The 26,004-nt window shown below is 52.3% G+C and overlaps 1 protein-coding gene across 4 annotated transcripts in view; it reads right to left on the bottom strand.

Moving 5' to 3' along the window:
* Positions 1-26,004, bottom strand: part of TRABD2B (TraB domain containing 2B) — a 217,616-nt gene that overhangs the window by 30,631 nt on the left and 160,981 nt on the right. For all 4 annotated transcript variants that reach the window (XM_061184241.1, XM_061184242.1, XM_061184243.1 and 1 more), the window contains exons 3-4: positions 10,308-10,454; positions 4,447-4,621 (exon numbers count right to left, since the gene is read on the bottom strand). In XM_061184241.1, coding sequence (XP_061040224.1) covers positions 4,447-4,621; positions 10,308-10,454 — 322 coding nt within the window. The remainder of the gene's footprint in view (positions 1-4,446; positions 4,622-10,307; positions 10,455-26,004) is intronic.

Here is a 26,004-nt window from a genome sequence, read left to right as displayed (position 1 = left end):
GCATAGAGGGAACCTACCTCAACATAATAAAGGCCATATATGACAAACCCACAGCCAACATCATTCTCAATGGTGAAAACTGAAACCATTTCCTTTAAGATCAGGAACAAGACAAGGTTGCCCACTCTCACCACTATTATTCAACATAGTTTTGGAAGTTTTAGCCACAGCAATCAGAGAAGAAAAAGAAATAAAAGGAATCCAAATCAGAAAAGAAGTAAAGCTGTCACTGTTTGCAGATGACATGATACTATATGTAGAGAATCCTAAAGATGCTACCAGAAAACTAGTAGAGCTAATCAATGAATTTGGTAAAGTAGCAGGATACAAAATTAATGCACAGAAATCTCTTGCATTCGTATACACTAATGATGAAAAATCTGAAAGAGAAATTAAGGAAACACTCCCATTTACCATTACAACAAAAAGAATAAAATACCTAGGAATAAATCTACCTAAAGAGAAAAAAGACCTGTATGCAGAAAACTATAAGACGCTGATGAAAGAAATGAAAGACGATACAAACAGATGGAGAGATATACCATGTTCTTGGATTGGAAGAATCAACATTGTGAATCTGACTAGACTACCCAGAGCAATCTACAGATTCAATGCAATCCCTGTCATACTACCAATGGCATTTTTCACAGAACTAGAACAAAAAATTTCACAATTTGTATGGAAACACAAAAGACCCCAAATAGCCAAAGCAATCTTGAGAAAGAAAAACAGAGCTGGAGGAATCAGGTTCCTGGACTTCAGACTATATTACAAAGCTACAGTAATCAAGAGAATATGGCACTGGCACAAAAACAGAAATATAGATCAATGGAACAGGATAGAAAGCCCAGAGATAAACCCACGCACATATGGTCACCTTATTTTTAATAAAGGAGGCAAGAATATACAAAGGAGAAAAGACAGCCTCTTCAATAAGTGGTGCTGGGAACATTGGACAGCTACATGTAAAAGAATGAAATTAGAACACTCCCTAACACCATACACAAAAATAAACTCAAAATGGGTTAAAGACCTAAATGTAAGGCCAGACACTATAAAACTCTTAGAGGAAAACATAGGCAGAACACTCTATGACATAAATCACAGCAAGATCCTTTTTGACCCACCTCCTAGAGAAATGGAAATAAAAACAAAAATAAACAAATGGGACCTAATGAAACTTAAAAGCTTTTGCACTGCAAAGGAAACCATAAACAAGACGAAAAGACAACCCTCAGAATGGGAGAAAATATTTGCAAACGAAGCAACGGACAAAGGATTAATCTCCAAAATATACAAGCAGCTCATGCAGCTCAATATCAAAAAAACAAACAACCCAATCCAAAAATGCACAGAAGACCTAAATAGACTTTTCTCCAAAGAAGATATACAGATTGCCAACAAACACATGAAAGGATGCTCAACATCACTAATCATTAGAGAAATGCAAATCAAAACTACAATGAGGTATCACCTCACACCAGTCAGAATGGCCATTATCAAAAAATCTACAAACAATAAATGCTGGAGAGGGTGTGGAGAAAAGAGAACCCTCTTGCACTGTTGGTGGGAATGTAAATTGATACAGCCACTATGGAGAACAGTATGGAGGTTCCTTAAAAAACTAAAAATAGTACTACCATATGACCCAGCAATCCCACTACTGGGCATATACCCTGAGAAAACCATAATTCAAAAAGAGTCATGTACCACAATGTTCATTGCTGCACTATTTACAATAGCCAGGACATGGAAGCAACCTAAGTGTCCATCATTGGATGAATGGATAAAGAAGATGTGGCACATATATACAATGGAATATTGCTGAGCCATAAAAAGAAACGAAATTGAGTTATTTGTAGTGAGGTGGATGGACCTAGAGTCTATCATATAGAGTGAAGGAAATTAGAAAGAGAAAAATACCGTATGCTAAGACATGTATATGGAATCTAAAACAAAAAAATGGTTCTGATGAACCTAGGGGCAGGCAGGAATAAATACACAAATGTAGAGAAAGGACTTGAGGACATGGGGTGGGGGAAGGGTAAGCTGGGATGATGTGAGAGAGTGGCATGGACATATGTACACTACCAAATGTAAAGTAGATAGTGGGAAGCAGCTGCATGGCACAGGGAGATCAGTTTGGTGCTTTGTGACCACCTAGAGGGGTGGGATAGGGAGGGTGGGAGACACAAGAGGGAGGGGATATAGGGATATATATATATATATATATACATATAGCTGATTCACTTTGTTATACAGCAGAAACTAACACAACATTGTAAAGTAATTATACTCCAATAAAGACGTTAAAAAAAAACAGAAACAAAAATAAAAACTGACCAGGAATCAGCTGGACTTCAGAGATGGGGAAGAAACTGGAGGTGGGTAGGAGGCCTGCGTGCTGGCCTGGTGGTTGAGTGGACATTTGTGCTGCGGTATACTTGGGGTTTCAGTGTCAGTGGTTGCCTGGGCCATTTTGCCTGGGCCATTGTGATTTTCGTCTCTAGGCTCTCCTGTTTCCACACCCACAGGAAGAAGCAGGTATTAGCTATCCCCAGCCCCTGGGTGACTGGTCCTGAGCTCTGGAGCAGGTGGGGCAGGTAGAGCATGCAGAATGCTGGATCCCTTACTGGCCTCCCTCAGTGACCGGGCCCTCTAGGGGCTTGTCTTAGGCTAGGGGAGGAGCCTGGGGGCTAGTTGAGCTCCCAGTGGTGCCCCTTTTGTGGTCAGTTGTGGGCTGTTTTAGCACAGGATACACTGCCAAGATGCCCATAGGAGGGAGGGCTGGGGAGCCTGCTGGGATGGTGAGTGAGGGAGAGTGCGTGTTGGGGAGCACTTGCTTCCCTGCATGGTCCCCAGATCTGTTCTGACTCATGCCAGGACCCCATCAGGTGTCCTACAGTCAAAGTCCTGCTTCTACTGGCTCCTTTATGCAGCCCCTCCCACTCCTACAGGAACTGCGCTCTTCTCAGAAGTCTGTTTGAATAGCTCCTAGAATCGCGGATGGCCCAAGTGAGTCCTGGATCTTTCCGCTCAGATGAGTGAACTGAGGCTGCCAGAGGGGAGGGAAGAGGCCACATCAGGCCGTGGCACAGCTGCAGCGTGAGCCCAGAAGTCTCCGTCCAGCTGCAGGTGTGGTCTTATAGAGGCTGTCCCAGAGGCCCTGCGTTTCTGAGGCCCTCCCATACGCCTCTGCCGTGCTGAGAGCTGAAGGGGAGGGAAGACAGGTGCAGACACACACAAACCCTGGATCTTGCCCTTGAAGTATTTGGGGTTGAATAGCGGGGGCGTGGGTGAGGCAGACCTCCAACAGTGGACATGCCCTGTTATGAATCAGGATGTCCATACAGGCCCTTCCGCGTTAGACAGGCTGCTCGGCTTGATCTAACTGAGCCTGACGCAGGCAGGCAGCGTGTGGGTAGCGGGGCAGGGAAGGGAGGGGAGAGAGAGGACAGCCCCAGCGAGCACAACGCCCACGAGTGCGGCGCCCGCCAACCACCTCATTTAATTCTCACAAAACAGGAGGTGAATTCGTTCAGCCCAAATTGCAAGCAATGTGAGCGAGAAATACGTTTGTCATTGTAGCTCCGCAGCAAAAGCTGATAAATAAAGGAGGCAAATGCAGTATCTTGGTCCCAAGGTGGACATCAGGAGAGACAGCCATGGAGAAAGGAAGACAGAGTGAGGGAGAAGAAGCAGGAGAGGAACAGGCAGAGAGACGCTGAGCAAGTCCTGTACCTGTGCCTGCGTGTCTGGACTTCCCAGAGCCCCAGAAGGAGCATCAAGGTCATGGTCCATATGATGATGATAAAATTTGTATTAATTGTCATCATCATAATGATGCCGATCATTGTGGCTGCCATTTTGAGTTCCTACTATGTGGTACTAATCTTTGCAACTATTCTACAAGGTAGGTCTTTTCAATTCATCACATAATTATTGTTATCGCTGCCCATTCATAGAAGAGGGACTTGAGCCCTTGAGGAGGTCCCCTCCGAAGCCATGCAGTCTGGAGGGTGTTGGGCTGGGATTTACAGCCAGGGCTGTGGGATGCCAGAGCCGCCTTCTCCCCACTGGGCCACGTGGCCCTCACTGACTTGGCCTTGGCTCTGAGGGGTGGGCCCAAGCCTGGGCTGGACACTGGGAGCTGGCTTCAGTTCTGGGCTCTCAGCATGGCCTCCTGGGGCATGAAGGAGCCACAGAAGTTATCCTGGTTTTGGCAGTGGTCACTGCCCTTGTCCATGGGGACTGTCACAAAAGATCCCTTGACCAGAAGCAGGGGACCTGCTTTGGATCCCAGCTCTGCTGAACACCATGTGGCTTTTCCTGCTCATTCGGGGCCTCAGCTTTTCCCTTTATGAAGTAGAGGTCAGAAGAGGGTCCAGCAAACCTCCCAGCCCTTAAGGATTTGGCAAATAATCCCTTCCCCACTACGGCCCAAACCTGCTCCGAAGGCAAAGAAGCAGATCTTGTCTTCATTCTCCTGCAGAAGAGTCATGACCCTCTTCCCCATCCGCTCATTCCTCTTGTAGATGAGCTCCTGGCGGAAGTAGCTGTCGATCTCCTGGGCCGTGACCTGCTCGTGCGGCGGAAGGGTGGTGTTGATAAAGTTGGGCAGCTGTAAAGGCAAGACAGAGACTGCTGCCTTCAGTTCTTCCTGGAGCAGAGTGGCTTCCAATAAACACACACAGCCCAGTGTGGGGCTGGGTAACTTACCTTTATTCAGGTAATTGATGCTTTTCATCAGTTCCAAGATGCTTTGAGATGACTGTTGTTATCCCAGTTTCACAAATAAAGAAAGAAGAGCGAAAGATCCAGAGACAGGTGGAGAGCCACACAGCTAACTAAATGGCAGAACCAGGCTGGAGCCCTGGATGCCACCCTCACACACGTATCACTCCCGCATCTCTGCCTTGTTGAACCTCGGCTTCTGGACACAGAGGTCCTGGGAGGCTCTCACTGTAGCACTGACCCTGTCCCTGGCACGTACAGGGAATCTGGTTCAGCAAGCAGGTGTGGAGGGTCAGCTGAGCTGTCTGCCTTGTGTAGCAAAAAGGCTGACCTGGGCTTCAGGCCCTGTTCTGATGCTGTGTGACTTTGGCCAAGTTACTTAACTTTTCTGAGTCCAGGTTTCCTCATTTATAAGATGGGGCTGATGGTATTGCAGGGGATTGCATGAGATGATGGGTGCTGTCGTGGACACCTTTCAGCCCACCCCACCCTACAGAGGTCAGAGGAGGGGTCATAACCTTTGGTTCTCCCAGTGTATCAGCCCTGGTTGGCCACTTTCAGTGGTCACCACTATCTCTACATCCCCAGCTCCACTGCTGCTCAGGACGTAACCCAAACCCTCCATCCCTTCTTGAAAATTTCAACTCCAGGACCAAGGCTTCCTTCCATAACAATGGCTTGTTCAACAACCTGGCTTGGAGCTATCCATATTTCCCAGCTCTCGGCCCCATGTTCACACTCAGCCACATGGCCTGGGGCCAGCATTTCTGACGTGTCCTTGAATGAGGCAGAGAGCTCCCTGAGTTCAGGGACAGCACCTCTGTCGTTCCTGGGCCCCTCCTGCCCGGCACAAAGTAGGTGCCCAGCACAGGTTTCTGGAGCCTTGAACATAAAGATGTGCCGTCCCTCCTCACCACATCGCCTCCTCCTGTTCTTCTGTTCCCAACATGTTGCCCCTCTAACCTGCTCCAGTGCTGTGGCCTTCAGCATGTGGGTGGGGTGGGAGAGGAAGCCATGGACCACTGAGGACCCTGAGGCCATGAGTAAGAATACCTGCTCTTTCCCCACAATCCACCAGTGTGATTCTAACCTCCAAGCCCTTGCTCACAAGGGGTGCCCCCTTCACCACTCTGTCTTCACCAACCCAGGCCCAAAGCACAGGACACAAGGCCTAGCTGACTTCTGAACTGGCCAGATGGAGAGTCTAGCACGAGGAGACTAATTTCCTGCAGGTTTTAGTCCAGCCACATGGATTCTAGAGCCACTGATGAGTTTTCAGCTCTCTTTCTGAGGAAAATGGAGGCATCAATGGAGGCTGAACCCAGAGGGACTCTGGGGAGGCTGGGACATCTGCCTCTGCTATCTGTTGGCCAAGGACCAGGGCATTCCCTGAGTGAGAGGGGCTTCTCTGCCAGAAAGGCCTGATACGCTGTTCTGGGATTAGCAAGACAATGATACGACCGGTATGCCCTAAACTTGAGCAGTGCACAACCTAGGTAGCTGTATGCAGCAGCTCTGCCAGTGCCCAATCAGGGCCAGCACAGAGTTGGTGCTTGGGGACTGTTTGGCAAATGGATATATGAAGGAATAGAGTTCTTACTCCCTCCCCTAACCATGGAGGGGATGCTTGGCAGCCCTGATAAAACAGGCCACACTTGGACTTGATGCCACTATAGGAAACACTGCAGGCTTCTGAGTGGGGGAGGAGCACAAGAGAGGCTGTGACTCAGAAGGGTTATTTCTGGAAGCCTGGCCCTCGCAGGCCTCTCTCCATTCCTTGGGTATGGAAGAGAACGTGGGACGATGTTGCACCGACAAATAAATATTTGTTCAATGAGTAGATGCATGGATGAATGGACGGGCTCGCAGGCAGCAGCTCTGGAGGTTGTGAATGTGAGTCCTGAAGTCAGACAGCTGGGTCAGCTCGGGTTGGAATCCTTCTTTTGCCACTTACCAGCTGGGTGGCGTCTGTAACTCACAAGTTACTTGGCCTCTCTGAGCCTCAGTTTCCAAATTGGTCATGTAGGGGTTATATATATTGTTATAGGAATTAAACAAGATCAGTTTTGGAAAGTGCTTAGCACAGCGCATGGCACAAAGGAAGTCTGCTGCCCTGGCTGAGGCTCACAGCCAGTGGGGATCAGAACACTGGGGCACACATGTTTTAGAGGGCAGTGAGGGATGTGGGAGCCTGGAGGAGGCCCTTAATAGGGTGACAGCGTGGCTTGGTTTCTTCAAGGCAATCCAGGTTCATGGCTACAGTAGATTGCTGCATGCCTATGAATTATTCTGACTCAATTACATTTGACCTTTTACTCTCAATAGTGTCTGAGTATGGACAATAAATATATATGGCTATTCGACACCTAACGCAGGCTGGGGGCTCAGAGAAGCCTTCCCAGGGGAGGGGCCTTTGGATCACCCTGCTGATTTGGGGGCACTGACAGTGCTAGTGACCGGAGAGCTGCAGGAGGCCAGGGCCTCAGCCATTTCTGAAGGTGAGATGGAGGGGGGATGAGGTGAAGCCGACCAAGGGTGAGGTGTGCCTGGCCCCTGTCCACAGTATGATCATCCCGGGCCCTGCATCTGTCCGGCCCCGGCCTCCAGAGGCCGCTCCAGCAGCCTCGGCACTGTAGCCGGAGGCATCTTTCTGACCACGTCCCTGTCTGGCTTAAACACCCCAGGGTGTCGGCCCCTCAGTGAACATTCTCACCCCCATATGGTCTGCCATCTGCTTTGCAGATCATTCCTCAGGACCTCCCAGTTTCCTGTGCCCCTGCCATGCAGCTCGCTCTGCCTGCCAGCCCCTGCCTTTGTCCACACCTGGCCAGACTCTACTCTCAAGCCTGGTCCAATAACACCTTCACCTGCAGCCCTCCCCAGCTGCAGGCGGTGACTGCCCCCTCCAGCCCCTGTGACGTCGAGACCTCCAGCCGCAGACCCCTTCTCTGTTAGCACGCGGGCACTGGATTTAGCCTTGCTGCCCTGACACTAGACTTGTCTGTGTCTGGGGGCTGGGCTGCCTAGTCCCTCCCTTGAGGGCTAGACTCGGCCTGTGCACCCCTGGGTTGCTATTCTAATCTGGGTGGGCCAATCTACCTGTGCCCTCTGCTCTACTTCAAGTACAGGCACTGCCAGGAGACCCCCGATGTAGTTCACCTGTCAGAGACACGCCAGTGGTTCCGGACACCGTGCAAAGAAAATCTGAACTTGTCATCCCCCGGGGTCACCCCGTTCTTCCCTCTCTCAGCTTAGTGTCCTGCCCTCTGTGGCCAGGGCTCTGTCCTGCACACCACTCTCCCCAGCCTGGCCATGTCACGGCCAGGCCATCCTGAGTGGTGACGGGTACCCCTCAGGCACACAGCTCCCTGGCTGCTCAGGGCTCGCCAGCCTCTGCCCAGCGGAGGATGCAGTGCTAGGCTCTGTCACAGGGTGGGTGGATGGCTGGTGAAACGCCTGTGAGCCTCGTGCTGCCAGGGTTCTCCTCCCTCTCTCCTCTACCAGAGAGAGTCAGGGCACCCGGAATCCCAGCCTTCTGTGCAGGGCCTCCGCATCCTTCCTCTCCCTCACTCTCTGCACTGCACCGAGCACAGCACAGGCCTGCATTTGCCCGTGCAGCATCGCTCACTGACACTCACTCTGTGCCACGCCCTGCGCTGGGCAGCGCGATGAGAGTGGACAGCACACCCTTGCTCTCGAGGAGCTTGGGGTCTAGCGGGGTCCCTGGCTATGCCTCCAGCCCAAACTCTCACCCCTCCTCCTGCTGTCTCTTGCCTCCAGCTCGTCTGCGTGGTTTCCTCTGCTGGAATGTTCTTCTGCCTCCTGTCTGTGGCCAATTCAGGTTCTTCTCTGACCTCTCTTATTTCAGGAGTCTTTCCTTCTCTTCCCAGCCCTGCCCCACCCCTACCCCCAAGCCCACCTAAATTCCTGCTCCTGCCACAGGCTCCAAGGGCATCCTCTACTCCCCCTCGTAGCAAGGATCATGCTTCGGTGCAGTTGCGTGTTGAATCTCCCTTTTTCCCTATGAGACCCTCAGCCCCATGAGGGCAGCTCTCTCTGGCGTCCCGCCATATCCCTTTCCATAGCACTGTGCCTGGCATTTATAAACTATTTCCTTCATTCATCCAATATCTACTGGGTCGTGCTCTGTGCCAGGCGCTGCTCTAGCCAATTATCAGTGAATAAAACAGACCCAAAACCCTGCCCTCAGGGAGTTTATGCTGTAGTGGGAAAGGACAGACAATAAATAATGACTGATCAATGAATCAAGATATATAAGTATGCGAGAAGATGATAAAGGCCATGAGGAAAAGTGGAGCATCGTAAAGGGGACAGGTTGGCGGGGGCGGGAGGGGCATCAGGTTGCAATTCTAGACCGGGTCGGGGCCCGCCTCACTGAGACGATGACATTTGCATTATGTCTTGAAGGCAGAGAGGGGGGTGAGCCATGGTGACACCTGGGGAAAGGCCTTCCGGGCAGAGGGAACAGCCAGTGCAAAGGCGAAGTGTGTGGGTGGGCTCATGGGTCAGCAGGGAGGCCTGCGCAGCTTGAGTGGCATGTGGCGGGCAGGGGGGGAGGCAGAGGACACGGGGTGGAGGCTGGGGAAAGACCACGGGACCACGCAGGCCATCACAGAGACTCTGGCTTTATCCTGAGAAAAATCGGGAGCCATTCAGTGTCCTGAGCGGGGAGGTGGCCTGTTCTGACTAATTCAGCTGCCTCTTGAATGAATGGATAATCAAGCACCAGACACAGAAAGCACAGGGGGCCTAGAGGTGCCCGGTAGAAAATCTAACTCCACCCAGGGTGTCAGGGTGGTTTTGCAGGTGAGATGACGCTGGACCACGGCCCGAGTGGGAGGAAACTGGGAGGGAGGAGCCTGAACAAAGGCAGAGTTGTGGGAAAGGGCAAGGTGCATGGGGGAAGTGCTACAAGTGGCAGAGGTCAGCAAAATGAGGTCTTTGGGGCAGGGGACCTGGGCTGTGATGAGGTCCATGGAGGGTAGGACATGGAGAGGGGGCCTTGACTGCCTACGAAGTATCTTGGAATTTATCCCGAGGGCAACGGGAGGCCTGGTGGAGCCATGCTCAGCTCCTCGGGTCCCACTCACTGTCTGCCCAGCCTGGGGGGAATCTTTCCTCTAGGACTCGAATCGAGGCAGAGAGCCCTGGGCTGGACTCAAGCCCAAGCTCTGAGCACCTGTGAGCTTTCCCTTTTCTGGGCTTTAATCTCCCCAGATGCTGGACTAAGCCTCAGCGAGGCCTCCCTGTTCTTACAGGCAAAGCTTCCAGGGTCTAGGCCCCAGAGTCACACACACCAGGCTCAAGCTCTGCTCTTGACAACTTGATAACAACTAATAAGTTGTGTGCCCTTGGGCAAGTCTCTTCCGCTCTTTGAGCCTCAGTTTCCCCCATCTATAAAATGGGGATGCCAAAGCTCCTGCTTGCCATGGCTGGAGAGAAGATTGCCTGCGCCTGGCACACAGTAGGTGTCTAATAAGTGCCTTCCTATGGGCCTGGCCTTGGGAACTGGTGTCCCGGAGGCTGCCCGGGCTGGGGGAGGGGAGCCTCACCTGGGATGTGTCGTGGTTGAAGATGACGGCGTTGAGGTCCCCGCAGTTGTAGTGCTTGATGAGGTCCTCGGTGGTGTAGGGTGCCTGCAAGCTCCCGGCCCGCACACTCTCGTGCTGCAGCAGGGTCTGGTTCAGGGCAAACAGCACCTGCGCAGAGGGAGGAGAGGCGTCAGGGCTGTGCTCAGGGACCCTGGCTGAGGCCCCTGACCCCTCCAGGACCGGCCCTCCTCCCGCTGGACTTTGGGGCAACAGGCCTGAAACAGGGTGTGTGAAAAGATGGGAGGGGCCTGACACCAGCTGGCACCGCCCAAGTGTTCCATGTCTCCCGCTCTTCACTCACTGGGCTCTCACCACGTTCAGCCTGCTCTCATCTCCAACCCTTTGCCCTCACAGGTCCCCAGTACTGCTCTGGGCATCAACATCTTATCTAATAATGTGGCAAAGAGAACCCTAGTTGTGTCCAGGTTTTGGAATGATGGGCGAGTTTTTCTTTTGACTCCTTTCTTCTCGAGTGCCTAGATAATTTCTAGAAGGAGCACAGACTCATTTTGGAATCAAGAGCACCCCCAAACAAAGCAAAACAAACAAATGAACAAAAAACCAGAAAGCCCATTAGATGTCAAGGCCCAACCCAAATGCCACCTCCTCCAGAAGCCATCCTCACGCCAGGCAAAGGCCTTAGGAGCTGAGCCCCCAAGTCAGATCTGTGCTGCCATTCAGCACGCGTTTCCTCCAGCCCCTCGGTGCTCTGGGCCACCGTGCCAGGCCCTGGGGACACAGCTGTGCCCAGCCAGACCTGCCAGGCATCAGGATCACTTGGAGTGCTACACAAAAATATCAGAGATTCCAGAATTGGAATCTCTGAGGTGGAGCCCAGGATGTGTATTTTTAACAGGCTCCCTGGGAACCTCTTTAGCGGTCCAATTGCTTCTGGCATTTGAGGACCGTGGCTCTAATGGAACATGCCCTGCCCAAGGCACAAGGCCCTGAGAGATGATCTAAAATGTCCCATTTTAGATGGGGAAACTGAAGCCCAGGAGGGGAGAGGAAATGGCCAATTCTGCACGGCTGGGACTAGAGCCAGCTTCACACAGCTATGCATCCCAGACTCCTTTGGCCAACAAAAGGGAGGAGCTTGACCAGTCAGTGGGTTATTTAGCACAGATAGAGGGAAAAACAATTGCAATTCCTATGCAAAACGCCAGGAGGTGGTCTCGGGCCACCTGTCCTCGCTGTTTTCCCAGCTCCAGCCTCCCTGGCAGTCCTCAAGCCCTGTTCATCCTGTCTGCACACTGTCTTGGACAACACACCCCCAGCCTTAGTCCGCACCAGTTCAGGCCCAAGCCTCTCTCACTGGGTCCACTGCAACCCATGCTCCTCTCTGCAGACTCCCCCCACTTCCCACCTATCCCATATTCTTCTGCCACAGCTATCCTTTAAAAACACAAATCTGATGGACTTTATCTTTTTTTGCTCAAAACTTTCATGGATGCCTCCTGCCCAGGGGATAAAAGCCTAGCTCTTTGCTGGAGCCTGCAAGGCAGCGGCCTGGCCGCTGCTGTGGTCAGTGACCTCGTTTCCAGCCCCTGTGTCTCCAAATGCTAAACTACTCAGAGTCTTCTGTCTCTGTGCTTTGTATATGCTGTTCCCTGTGCATGAGAAACCTCCCGCCTCTGTTTTCCACTTGGAAACCGAGACTTGGCCTTCCAGGGTCTGCTCAGATGTCTCCTCCATGAAGCTTCTCTGACCATCTGGGGGCTGGGTGAGGCCCCTCCCCAGAGCTCCCACGGTCTCCCTGTGTGGCAGAGTGATATAGTAATGGCCCCAAACCTTAACCCCTCCCTATATACATACCCTTGGCCACGGGACTCTGTAGCTCCTTCACATTCTGACTCTGGACTTGCTGCATTACAAATGGAGGCCAGCATGACAAGCCTCCATAGCCAAATGGAGGAAGCGTTACACATGTGCTGCTGTCTTTTACACATCCACATTGCCTTGAGAGCAGCCCAGGCTGGCCTGCTGGAGAGTGAGAGGCGTGCATGGCAGAGCCCAGTTGTTTGCGTCGTCCCACCAAGGCGGTCCCAGTCCGGCAGACAGCCAGCCGGCTCCCAGACAAGCAAGTGAGCCCAGCTGAGCCCACTGAGCCTGCCTGCCTGCCTGCAGCTGGGCCCAGACATGTGAGTAAATGCTTCACAGCACAGCTGTGGCGAGAGGTGAGCGACCTACCCTGCTTCCCTCCAGCAGGGCGTGAACAATAGATTGTAACTGCAGTTTAGCTACCTGTCTCCCCCCTTAGGCGATGAGCGGCTTGAAGACAGGAATTGCATCCTATTTATTTTTGCACTGGCAGAACTCAGCACTGTGCCTGGTAGAGGGTGTCACCCATCCTTTCTTCAGTGCTTTGACACCTGCTGTGGTCAATTCATAGTTCAAGGTTGCTCAGTAAGCCCTTCAGACTAGCCCCTAGAACTCTGGCATTCTGTCTGCACTTGGGGCACGCTGCCACCACGTGGCAGAAGTTTCCGCCAAGTGGCATTAGCCACGTGGTTCCAGAACACATAATCTGAACAAAAAAGCTCAGGTAATAGGTACATAAAGTCTGGCTAAAATACTGTCTTGGGCGACTGGGCCAAGCTTGTGCTTGTGAGAGCACCTCCACCCATCCCCTTCTACTTTTGTTTCTGGTCGGGCAGGAGAGCTGGATTGCACTGAGCTCTGGCAGCCCAGCCTGCTTCCCAAAATGAGCTGGCTGGAGATGAGGTCAGACCCCACCACCCCACCTCTGGGCTTTCTCCAGGCTTCCAGGTTCTGGCTACCACCCCTGAAATCCAATCTGCAGCCACCTGGTGCAGGGTGTCGATGGCAGCAGGGCAGCTGGGGATGCATCGCAGCAGGCAGCGGCCTTGTTGCCGTGGACATCGCTAAGGCAACAGGCATTTCCTCCTGCATAGCAGATGCCTGGGATGAAAGTGTCCAGGCGGGCTGGAGCTCTCTCCTCCTCTGGGGGCTGGGACACACAGACTTCCTGTGACCACACCCTGCGCTGCACACACCTGCCCTGCTGCTTCTCAGCGCTGGCACCACCTGGCCTGTGCTGAGGTCATCAGCTCAGGCACCCAGAAGACCCGGCTGGGGGGGGAAATGGCCCCCCGGACCCTCTTAGACACATGGAGTCACTTCTGCAGTCATGTGGCCCTCGTGGAGCTGGGAGGTGTTCTAGTGAATGAAGCACGTTACAGTCTGCAGGGCGCTGAGAACAGTCCTGGTATGTAGTAAGTGTGGAATAAATGCTTGGAAGAAAATAGTCAGACCTAAACCTTCCCTGATTGGAGCTAGAAGGGCCCAGCAGTTTTTCAAACCTTTTGTAGCCATGGAATCCTTTTTTGTTGTTATTGTTTTCCAGAGGAAACTTACTTGGATCTCAAAATGTGTAGCAGATAGAAATGGGAACTTCCCTCATTGAGGTAAAGGAGGCAGGCTATTTACCTGAAGTCCCGCCGGCTCAATGCCCACCCCCCCATCCCGTGACAGGCTCCCAGTGCTTCTCTGTGGAACCCACAGGTGCCCTGGAGCCTCGTTTGAGAACCACTGATCTCTTCGTATGTCCTCTTCACATGGAAGAGGAGAAAAGACAGGGGTCCAGGACAGGCAGGATGAAGCTTGCCCAAAGGCCACACGGCGAGCTGGGGGCAGAGTGGGCTCCCTGTTCCCTGACGCCCAGCCTAGGACCTTTTGCTGTGCTCTGGACCATGTCTGGGGCTGGATTCCCCGAGGTCCACTGGCACAGTCCACATTCATCCCCCACACCTTGCCATACCCATTTTCTTTCAGGAGCCTTGTGAAATAGCCAAAAAACAGCTAGGGAGAATTTATTATTAACATGTTTAGAGGTAGAACACTGAGATCAGATTATTGAAGAAGCACCTCCAGTGTGGCGCAGCCGGGGTGTGGTGGAGCCAGGACTGAAACCCAGCCCGTCACTCCAGACTCCCCTCAACCCCCATCACGGACCCCGGAGCTTCCCTTGGTTGTGGCACTTATCCCACTGAGATGTCCATTTCAGGTAATTCCCTGTTCCCTGCCTGTCTAGACTGAGAGATTGGTGAGGGCAGGGAGCCTGCCTCTCTGGTCACTGCTGAACAGCAGACATTCAAGAACTATGAGAGGGAAGGATGCTGACCCTGAATCCCATGACCTTCCCCCTCTACCTCCTGCCTCGTATCCATCCTTTGCAATTTGTGAAGCAGTCCTCATCCATTGATTACTAGGGTCACTATGTTTATTGAGCACTTACTATGCGTCAGAAACTCTCTAAGCCCATATTAATTTATCTAACCTTTACAGCAACTCTAAGGTAGGGCTAGTATTAGCTCCATTTCATAGACTGGGGTGGCGGGAGGGGGCAGTTGCAGCAAAGAGATGTTAAGTAACCCACTGAAGGTGACAAAGCTGGAGAGGGGCGGATGTGCATTCAAACCTGGGCCATCCAGCCCTGGAACCCATCCTCTTAGTTCACCACTGCCCTCGGGACTTCACTCTGTTCTCCTTGGGAGAGAGCCAGCAGGGAGGTGTCCCTATTCACAGATGGGAAAACAAAGAAGCAGAGGGGAAGGGGACCCAAGGCCACATGGCTTATAAAAGACAGAGCTGGGCTATGAAATTACTTTTGTCTAGCTCCAACCAGGTTCCCATGACCAGGACTTCAAAGTAATATGTGCTTCTTCATGTGCATTCTTGGTGCTTCCAACAGACATAGGGAGGTAACACTCATTCATTCATTCTACAAACATTTACTTTCTATTGATTCTCTGCAGGCATCTGGGGTTGTTGGATTAATTGGACTTGGTTTCCATCCACACGGAGCACCTTTTAGAGGCAGATATGCCAACGGGTCTTTATGGTAGAGGATGGTTGGAAAGTGGGGCCTTCAAAGCCCAGTGCACAGGCGCGACTAAGTGCCTTCTTGCTCTGATTCCTGTATCCCTGTCATTCACCCTGAATCCTCAAGCCTGGCCCTGCTCAGACTCCCAGGCCTCAATGCCTTCTGCCCCCGGCCACTTCAGAATAACAAACCCTCCTCGCCCCTAGCCTCGGTGGCCCACTCTAGGATAATGTTTATGATAAGGCTTTGACATGAAATAACAAACACGGGGTGAAGGCGAGAGCCGCCTCACTTCCCCTGGATGGCCGCGTGTGGAGGCCCGGCCACCAAGAGCCCCTGAGCATCCTGGTGGCACCCCCCTCACTGGTACTTGCAGGCCAGGAGCTGGCCCGCAGCGTCTGCTGAGTGTAGGCCTGGAATTTAAACACATCTTCAAACATGGGCCTTGGATGGAGGGAGGCAGGCGCCAGGAGGGTGGGGACAGGTTTATTGTTCCAGATCAGTCTATAAACAGTCCTGGATGGGCTGGAAGGGTGAATACCGAGGCCTTGTCGGCCCAGCAGCATCATCGTGAGGAGAAGGCCGGACCCGCTTTGTCAGGAAGGATGTTTGAGACAGGCCTGGCTCTCAGGCTGGGACCGTCACTTCTCACCCACCCCGAACTATAGGGAAGTCACAGAAAAGGCCCCAACCCACTCGGCGGTGCTTACTGAGCACCTGGCATGGGCCACGCACTGTTCTAGGTCAGGGGATTTAGTCAGGGACAAAACAGACCCAAATCCTGCTCTCACTGAGCTTATCTGCTGGGGAGGAAACAGAGAATAAATAAAATAATTAGTAAAATGTTAATATTTAGTATGTTAAAGACACAACAAGAGTTCCATTGAACTGGAAGTTCAGACTGCCCGCTGTCACTTTGGGCTCCTCATGCCTCTAAACCCACAGGCAAAGCAGGGAGTTACTGGGCTGGCTGGGGGCCTGGTCCTGACGACCAAGGGGGAATTGGAGGTGAGGGAGAGCATGTCTGCGGCGTAGGATATTCCTTAGGGCGTCTCAGTATTACCAGGCCCTGTGGGTAACTAATGTCAGTGGGAAACTACAACGACCCAGTGTAGGCAGTCTAATGGCCCAGACCCTTCAGGAATGAAGGTTTGGGTCATCCCACCAGGTAAGGAACCACAACTAGGTGAGGAGCTTGCAGAAGGCAAAGGGAATAGGTAGTGATGGGGGTAATAGAAGAAGGTAGTTATAAATGCCAGCTCTGACCACGTGACCAGTTACAGAAACAAGGACTCTCCTTGTCCGGAGTATTTCTTCCTTAATTTGTTAAGAATGTGTGTGTGTGTATAAAATCTTTGTTTTCTCCTGTCTCTTCTTTTTCTTTTCTTCTCTCCTATCAAGTAACACAAAACATACTGACTTTATACCATAGTGTTTAAGTATTGTTAACTCAAGTACTCTTAAGTATTGCATTTAAGTTATGGTACCTCAAGGAGAAAAGTAAATAAATACCACCCAAAGACTTTGCATCCTCTTTTGGGGAAGGCATTAGCGTGTTTTGGTTGCAGGCAGACTTGTAATTGTTAGGCATAAGTGTGACCTTGTTATTATCTATTTGGAGATTAAGTATGATTTAAGGAGATACTGTATGAATGCCAACTTGACAAGGGGTGGACTTGTGATGGTTAATTTTGCCGACTTGACTAGGCCATGGTACCCAGATACTTGGTCAAACATTCTAGATGTTCTGGTGAAGATAGTTTTTAGATAAGATTCACATTTAAATCAGAAGACTTTGAGTCAAGCAGATTATGCTGTATAATAATTGGATGAGGTGGGTCTTATCCAATAAGTTGAAGCCCTTAATAGATAGGACCAACCTCCCTGACGAAGGGAATTCTGCCAGCAGAGTGACTTTGGACTTGAACAGCAGCATCAGCACTTCTTCCCTGGATTTCCAGCCTGCCACCTCACCCTGTAGATTTTGGACTTGCCAGCCTCCACAATGCATGAGCCGATTCCTTAAAATAAATCAATCTGTACGTATATATGTATATGTCTGTCTATCTATCTGTCTATCTATTTATCTATCTACACATACTATTGGTTCTGTTTCTCTGGAGAACCCTAACAAATACAGTATGTGTTACAAAGAAAAAAAGAAGCAGAAAAGGAGGGCAGAGAGTGATGAGAGAAGGGGCCACAGCAGGTGCAAAGGCCCCGTGCATATGCAAGGAGGAGCAGAGGTCAGGGTGGCTGGAGCTGAGAAAATAAGGAGAGTGATAGGCGATGAGGTCAGAGTTCATTGGCATGCCAGGTTCCATGGGCCACAGTAGGGATGTTGAGAAACCATCCCACACATTTCAGAGAATGGATTGTTATTCCCACATGACATATGAAGCAACTGAGGTCTTGAGGATGGTGAAACTACTTGCACAAGGTCTCACATTGAAGAACTGGAGCTGGAATTCAAACTCAGGTCCAGCTGACAGGTGCTGGGTTCTTTCTGCTGCCCGTGGGCCTGGCCCACCAAGCTGCCTCCACCAGACAAACAGACAAGTAGGGTCCAGTGTGTGAAGCCCAAATTCTGAGTGGTCAGCTGGGAAGGAGGAGGGGTGCTAGAACCTCAGTCATGGGGCCTGCTTAGAGCTGACATATGAGGAGAGGAAAGAGGTCACCTGGCCAAGGAACCCCACCCGGAACATGGCCTCCTGCATTGTTTCTACTCTTTGCCCTGCCTGATGGAACCTCGTTCGGCTCCAACCTTGTGCCGAACTCATCCTCCCAGCCTCAGGACCACCTCCCTTGCTCCCCCTTCTGCCTGGAACCCTCTTCCACCCACCAGCTCCCACTCCCCTTTCACTTGGCTGCAGAGGTTCCCTTCTCAGGAGGACTTCCCTGGACCATGGGCCGGGCAGGTCCCCCAAAGCACTGTCACTTCCTGGACCACTGCGCTCATCCTGCTTCATTGCTATTTAATGCTCATTCTTCCTGCTCGATGGTGAATGCTCCAAGGGCAGGCAAATTGCCTTTCTTGGTCGTGGCTGTTTCTCCACCAGAGGGCACAGTGCCTGATACTTACATAGTAGATGCTTGAGAAATACTTGTAGAATGAGGGAATGGATGGATGGATGAAAAGCTGGACCACTCATCCCAGGACCCCGTCCTGAGCAGCTCCCTGCTGGGACCCAATACCCCCAGGGCACAGAGGTGGCAGCTGAGCTCCCTGGACCCTGGGCCACATGTCTGTCAGCGCTGAGGTGGGCTGGGGTGAACGGCAGCTCTGCTTCACAGGGAGGTTTCTCCAGCCTGGGGGAGATTTCCTCAAAGGTTAGAGCCTGCCAGGCTCTGGCTGAGGTTTATTTATTCATTCATTCTCCTTGCTCCATTGACAGCACCAAAGCAGTGCTGACGACTTCCCCGCTTCCTTCTCAGTATGTTGAGTCCCCCAGCCCCTGGCACAGAATCCTGTCTCCGGACACTGCACCACTGAGCAGCAGGCCACCAAATAAACACAAGGTTTCCTGGAGCCGGGGACTGGCTCTGTGCTGGCAGGTAGGACCAGAGCTCCCATCTCCATCTGAATCTCCACCATGAAGCCCTGGGCAAGACATTTTCCTTCCCTGGGCCTTGGTTTACCCACCTGCGAAAAGGACCAACTCACACATTCATTGAATAAATACTTATTGACCACTTCTGTACCAGATGCTCTTCTACACCCTGAAGGGACAGCAGTAAACACAGCAAATAAAGATCCTTGTCCTAATGAAGCTTTCATTCCAGTAGGAGGAAGCTGACAATAAACAAAAATAACCAATAAAATATGTTAGAAAGTGATAGTTGTTAAGGAGAAAATAAGGCAAGGAACATAGGAAGTGTCTGTGTGTGTGTTGGGGGTTGACATTTTATATAAGATGCCCAGGAAAAGGCACAATGAGAAGTGACATTCGAGAAGAGATCTGAAGGAGATGAGGGAGGTGGTCATGTGACTATCTGAGAGAAGGAAGGATGTTCTGGGCAGAAGGAACAGCAAGTGCAAAGGCCCTGAGGCAGAAGCGAGCCTGATGGGTGTGAGGAGCAGGAAAGAGGCCAGCGTGGCTGGAGAGGAGTGAGCTAAGGGGAACCAGTCGATGAGATCTGTCTCAGGCAGAGACCCAGCAGCAAACAGATGGTGCGCTGCCCGTGCAGTGAGCTCCAATGAGGTAAGTTCACCTGAAAGGGTAATTGAAGCACACTGCATGATGGGAATATTCACAGAGGTGTGGACAGGAGATGGTGGAGTGCTGAGGAACAGCGGCAGTGGGAAGCTTTCCTGCCCCTAAGCCTTAGAGGGAAAGGGGATGGGGGGTCAGGGACCTGAACCCAGCCAGAGCCACGGCCGTCAGAGGGGACCACAGCTACCGCTCCACAGCCTGGACCACGGTGGCCAGCAGGGAGGAGGGCGCGGGTGGGGGGCAAGAAATACCCCAGCTTCCTTCCCCTCCTGCCTGTTCATTCCCTGCCAGAGCTTCCCACTGAAATTAGGATAAGGGAGGCAAGGTGATGTTGTGTCACTGCAGGGATCAGAGCTGGGAGAACAGAGGGTTGATCTGGAAAGGCAAGGGGGATTTCCAGGACGCAGTCAGAAAGGTAGGGCGGGGTTGGTGGGGAGCACGTCCCGTGGGGCCTGTGGGCCTCAAAGGCCTCTGGCTTCCCCCAAGGGGGATGGGAAGTCCCAGAGAGGCTGAGCAGAGGTGGCTGCAGTAGCTCTGTTGACATGGAATCCGGGGAGATAGGCGTGAAGCAAGGAGATGAGACTGAAGATGAGAAGGCAGCTGTCTTCCTCCTAAAGAGGAATCTCTGAGCACGTTCTTCCCTCCCCTCCCCTTACCCTGTCCCCAACCCCAGCCACAACCCAAGAACTTGGACTTGGCTTCTAGCACAGACGTTCCCTGCTCCATGGACGCCCACCAGTTGGACCTCGGCGATGCGGCCACATCCTCCAGCTGCCCTGCAGTGTGGGCTGGCTGAGCCTTCTGTGCTTTCCTGGGCGGGCAGCGGAGGCTGACTCACCCTAGCTTTCTTTCCTTCTTTTCTCTGGATGCCTAGTTTCTCCACCCGAAGACCACCCTTAAAGATCCCAGCATTCCTCTTCTGTCCTTCAAGTCATGCCAGGAAAGGCTCATAAATCCGGAGCCACCCACAGGAGGAGATTAGCATTCTGCTGGGTAGGGAGCTAACAGCCGGGCTGAGGCAGGGGCTGGGCTGGGGGTGGGGACAGGCCCAGAGGCTTGGGGTCTCCAGGAAGGGAGTTTGTATGGGGTCTGCCCTGTTGGACGGCAAAAGGGTCCCTTGCTCTTCAGTTTTAGGCACAGGTAAGCCCAAGGGAGGCTGGAGACCTAGATTCTGGTGCTGCAGGCTCTGACTCCAGACCAGTTGTGGGCCCACTTTCTGGTCACATGTTCCCCCTCTGAGACACGAGGATGTGGGAGTACTTCTCAGCTCTGCTTGTCATGTTCTATGAGCCCAACATTTTGGGACGGTGACACCCCACCATGTCATGATTTAAACTGTCTACGGTTCTAGGCACTTGGCACATGGAAGCTCATTTATTCTTTATAACAGCCCTGTGAGGCCAACATTACTGACCCCATTTTACAGACAGGGAAACCAAGGCTCAGAGAAGTAGGTGACATCACATGCTCCCCCACCGTCAGGGCTACGTGGCCCCAGCCTTAGCTCTGCTCAGTGTGCCAAGCCCTCCCAAACCCTGGGGTCAACTATCTGTCATGAATTTTTTTTTTGCTCCCCAAAAATCACTTCCGATCTCCTAAGTTGAATACATACCGTGAATAGAGGAAAAAACCAAAATGTATCAGAAAGTCCCACAGAATCATCTAGGCCGGCCTATCTCCAGTTATAAAGCTTTGAGGAACTTCAAGGTGGTAGATGAGTTGGAGAGAGAAACAGGTAATTATAAAACCCAGGGGTAAGGTAATGATAAAAGGGAAAAACAGGGGCCTTTGGGGTCACAGAGGGGGTTTGTGATGCAGCCTGGGAGTTGGTGAAGGAATCAGGCTTTAAGCTGGGCTGTGCAGGATGAGTGGGGTTGAGAGAAAAGCGTGTTCAAGGCAGAGGGGCTCGGAAGTGCATGATGTGTTTAAAGACGTGTCAGGAGTTAGGCCCGGAGGGGACCTGGTGGCGAAGGGCCTTCGGTCTCAGGGGGAGGGCTCCACGCTCCACCCAGCCCTTCTCTGCTGGATGTTCTGACAGTGGGCTGGTCACCTGTGGAGGCGGAAATAGCTGGGGAACCACAGATGAGCAGACTGAGACTCTCAGAGGGACAACGGTCTACTGGGCGGGCAATCAGTTGGCGGTGCCCATGGTTACCATTATCATCATCATTATTGTGAAGCGGCTGCATCCATTGGTTGGCAGTATGTAGTTTTTATTTTTCCTGCTGTCTCAGACCTGCCTGCTGACACAGCTGCCTAGACTTCAAAAGGCAAGTCTCCATTTTCATTTGCAAAATCAGTATGAAATTCCTAGAGGGCTTGTCTAATTCCTTCTGGTCTGACCACACAGCAATTACCAATTTGCAAGGAGGAGTGGGGGGAGCCTCCCGAGCCCTAGCAGGGAGGGGACCTCTGTTCTGCCTGGGGCTTGGGCAGCAGCTAGGGACAACGGATTTGGGGTGGGCAGTTCCAGGTGGCCTGGGGTGGGAGGTCGGGGGTGCCGGCTCCGTGAGCACTCGGTGCTGATGAGTGAAATTGTTTCTCCGCTAAGTCACAGGCTACAAGTGCCTTGGAGACCAACCACATAGAGCAGCAGAAGGGGCAGGGCTCGACCCTGACTCAAATCTGGGTCCTGCTACACACAGGCTGTGTGAGGTTCCCATTCTGGTGATGTGCTGCCATGGGAACATGGGCCAGGCCCTTCTCCTCTCCAGGCCTCCGTTCACCCATCTGCCAAGTGGGGAGAATTGTACTTGTCCGCCCCGCCTAGGGAGCTAGCACTCTAAAAACCTTGGAAAACATTCCTGTCCTTTCTTAGGGAATTTTAAGATGCTTCTGTTCCCTAAGCAGCAGTGGGGCAGCTCTGAAGGGGGGCAGGATGCAATGTATGTGGATTATTCCCATTCACCCCTCAATGATCAATATGGATTTGTGCCAGGCCCAGTGCTGGGTGCTGGGGCCATGGAGCCACTTCTATCCTCAAGGAGCTCAAGGTCAAGGGTAGGGTGGAGCATGGCAGGAGGCACCCAAGGAAGGCTTGCAGCCAGATGCTAACATCACTTGTGAATCTGGGCACAGGGATGGACACAGTGCAGTGGGAGCCCAGTGGAAGGGGGGCTCATCCAGCCAGGGGAGGACCGCACACGGGACTCACAGAGGAGGTGCTCTGCAGTGATACCTTGTGAGAGCACACATCTACCATGCAGAAGAGAAAGAAGAGGAATTCCAGGCAGTGTCAAAGCCCACGTAAAGGCTGGGTGAAGCTGGCCAGTTCGGGGAAGTGCCGATGATCCCCTGGTCTAAGCGCAGCGTGTGTGGCTGGTGAAGGGCGTGAGCTGGGACTGGAGCAGGGAGCTGGGGTGAGATCCGGAGCTCAGACTTTATCTAGAGGACTATGGGAAGCCATGGAAGTTATACAGACGGGAAGGACCAGTCAGACTTTCGATTTAGAAGCTGCCCTCTGGCTGCTTCGCTGAGAAAGGATCAGAGGAGCACAGGTGACAGGCAGGAGACAGTCTTAGCCCTCTTGGGGCTGGGAGAGGTGAGGAGGCCCCACCTGGGCCTGGGGGGCTTTGGGGATGCATGGAGGAAGTGAAGGCAGCCTAGAATTCCAACTCCTTTCTGGCTTGGTTGTTCTAGAAGCCTACACCTCAGGGCTCTGAGTCTCTCCCCTTGCCCGCCACTGGCCCATCTCCCCCGCCCTGAATTTCGGGGCTGGGTCCTCACTCTCTCTTCTTCCACTCCAGGAAGCCTTGAGCCCCACTTGGGGGAGCAGCTGGACGGAAGAGGAGCAGGCCCTGAGTGGCAGGAGGAAAAGGAGACAGCCTGGGACTGGCATGGGACCTGCAGCCTTGAGAGCCCAGGGAATGGACACTCTCGCTAGAGTACATCAGAGGCAACAGCTGCATAGAACTTGGCCTCACGGACAAAACTACAATACAGTCCCAACCTCTCCGGCTTTTCGCCTATTTAGTCACAGGAGGCAATTCTTGGCAGCAGGATGGGAGCGTTGGAGACTCTGGCTCTGCCAAGAGAATGTCAGTTGAGGGAGGGCCCTTAGATCCTGCGTGGGATCTCATTGTCTAGAGAGGACGCTGTGGCCCAGAGAGGGCAGGAAGGTGCCCAAGGCCACACAGCAAGCAGGGGGACGCAGACTAAGACAGGAATGAGGCTTTACTTGAGCAGTTTGGGTCTCTTATGCCCCCTTATCCCTTCCGTCCCCCCACCACAGAAAAGGAAAATGTTTTTAGACTGGAGGCAAAAGAATGTGAAGTTGAAATCTGAGCCTTGGGTCTTGGGAAAAGAATACAGAGAAGTCAGACGTATTCTAGATGAGCAGAGATCTGCTTACCCTGCAGACGGGAAATACTCAGGGCTGTCCAAGGCCTCCTTCTGCGCAGGTCTGACCTGGGAGGGCAGGCCGAGTGTGAGCCGATGGGAACAGAGAACGCCTGCCAACACTGCTAGGTAAAGGGCCAATCTACCACGGGCAGAGGGAGGCGTGCTCAGCCTCTTAGCTCCCTGCCTGTAACCTTCTCTTGGGGTCTCAGGTCCATGCTGGCATATTCCACTGCTTGGCCTGGACCTGCCACCAGGGCCCTGGCAGATCAGGGGCAGGGGTTCTCGCTGGCCCCCAGTTGTCCACACCCACATCCTTCCTGCCCCGCCTAGAAGCTCACCTCCTCTAAAAAGGCTTCCCTTCAGCTCCAGTCTTTGTCGTCTCCTTCTGTGTGCTTCTGCAGTTGAGAAGGGCAGCAACAGGTCAGAGTTTCTTTCTGCCTTGTGGTGTCTGGGGCTCTAAGAGACTGTGGGTTGTGTAAGAATGTGTGTGTGCACGTGTGTGTGAAAGGGAGAGATCAGATGGAGATAGAGATAGACAGATGATCGACAGATTCAGGACAGGTGTATGGACTGCCCTGTGCACTATCCACGTCAGTAAGAGTCCTAACCTGACTTACGTTCACACATGTAACAAAAAACCCCCCTATGCCAGGCGCTGTGCAGGACTCCCAGGAAGACTCAAGTAAATGTGATTTAGTTCTACTCCTTCCTGACACCAAGGCGCCCCATCAATCATTCTCCATGGTTCAGTCTTAACGCTGGCCCACCAAGGTTCTCTGTGATCTTGGCCCCTGCCATGTTTGGGTCTGCACCCTCATCCCCCTCCACTCTCTTCCTGTTACTTTTATTTCCACTTGCTGTTGGAGGGCACTGCAAAGGATGATCTCGGACCTTGAGGCTCAGGATCCGGGCTGTACCCGGTACGTTGAGCATCCCTGACCTGATGCATGCCCACTGGTTCTGGGCCTAACAGGGAAAGGGGATGCTGTGTGTGGACGTGATCTTTAAAAACCATAAATGAGGTCACAGCACTCCCAGGCTCAAATCCTTCTTGGCTCTGCTGTGCTCTACGCATAACCTCTGACTCCTTCAACACGCCTCTCAGCTCTGCTTGGTGGGCCTGCCTGCCTCCTCAGATTCACCTGGCTTCCTGCCCCCCTCGCTCTGTGTTTTCAACATGCTGCCTTGACAGGCTTTATTTGAATGTGTTCTTTTGTTCCCACTTCAGGGCCTTTGCACATGCTGGTCCTTCTGCCAGGTGTGCTATTCCTGTCATCCCTCTCTTTTTTTGCCCCATTAACTCCTACTTATCTTTCAGATAGTGGTTCAAGCATCACCTCCTGAAAATGTCTTCCCTGATGCCCAGATCAGTTCAGGGGCCCCCATTCAAGTCTCTGCTATACCCTGTACTCTTTCTTCAGCATACTCATAATAGTCTGCTTCATATATTGACATATATAATCATTTGTTTAATGTCTGCTTCTCCTAATAATAATTTTAACTACCATTGATTAGCCACTTGTTCAATGCCAGACACTGTACAAAGCTCTTTACAAATATGATTTCATTTAAGTCCCCAACAACCCTCGGAAGTAGTTACTATTTTTATCACATTTTACAGATGAGGCAAAGGAGGCACAGAGTTGCTAAGTGACTTGCCTGAGGTCACACAGCCAGTAAGCGGTGGATGAATCAAGATAGTCTGGCCATTTTAGCCACGTGCCAGTCGTCCGCCCGCTGCTGTGGAGACACGATGAGGGTGGGGACCATGTCTTCTCTGCTCATCCTCACATTCTCAGCACCTAATCTGGGACCTGGACTCACAGCCACCCACTAAAGGGAAGGAAGGAAGGAGAGGCTGGGGTGCCAGCTGTTGGAAAGACAGCCAGGAGCAGCCTCCAGAGGCCACGTCTTCCCTGCCTCCTGGCTCCTGAATCAGGGAGAGCTAGTGTTCAAAACCAGTAAGTGTGTTTTTGCAAAAGAGACGGGGCAGGCAGAGAATGCAGACGTGGAGCCAGAGCTGGGCAAAAGCCCAAATGTGGACCAGAGCCTCGGGGTTTGGAGGGGCCTCAGCAATCATGCAGCCCAGGGCTTCTCAGCTGTGGGGTTTCTTTTCAAAGTCCACTCCCTCCAGAGAGTGTCTCCCTGGGGACAAGCCGCAGGTCCAGGCAGAGGGCTTGTCGGTGTAGTGGCAGCGCTCATCTCCCACCCACAGGCCAGGCCATCGCAGGGCACCGACATGGACCGTGGAAAGGGC

This window comes from Eubalaena glacialis, chromosome 3, assembly GCF_028564815.1.
Source record: "Eubalaena glacialis isolate mEubGla1 chromosome 3, mEubGla1.1.hap2.+ XY, whole genome shotgun sequence".
NCBI lineage: Eukaryota > Metazoa > Chordata > Mammalia > Artiodactyla > Balaenidae > Eubalaena > Eubalaena glacialis.
Note: the sequence above shows the minus strand (reverse complement) of the source record. Positions and strands in the feature narration are given on the sequence as shown.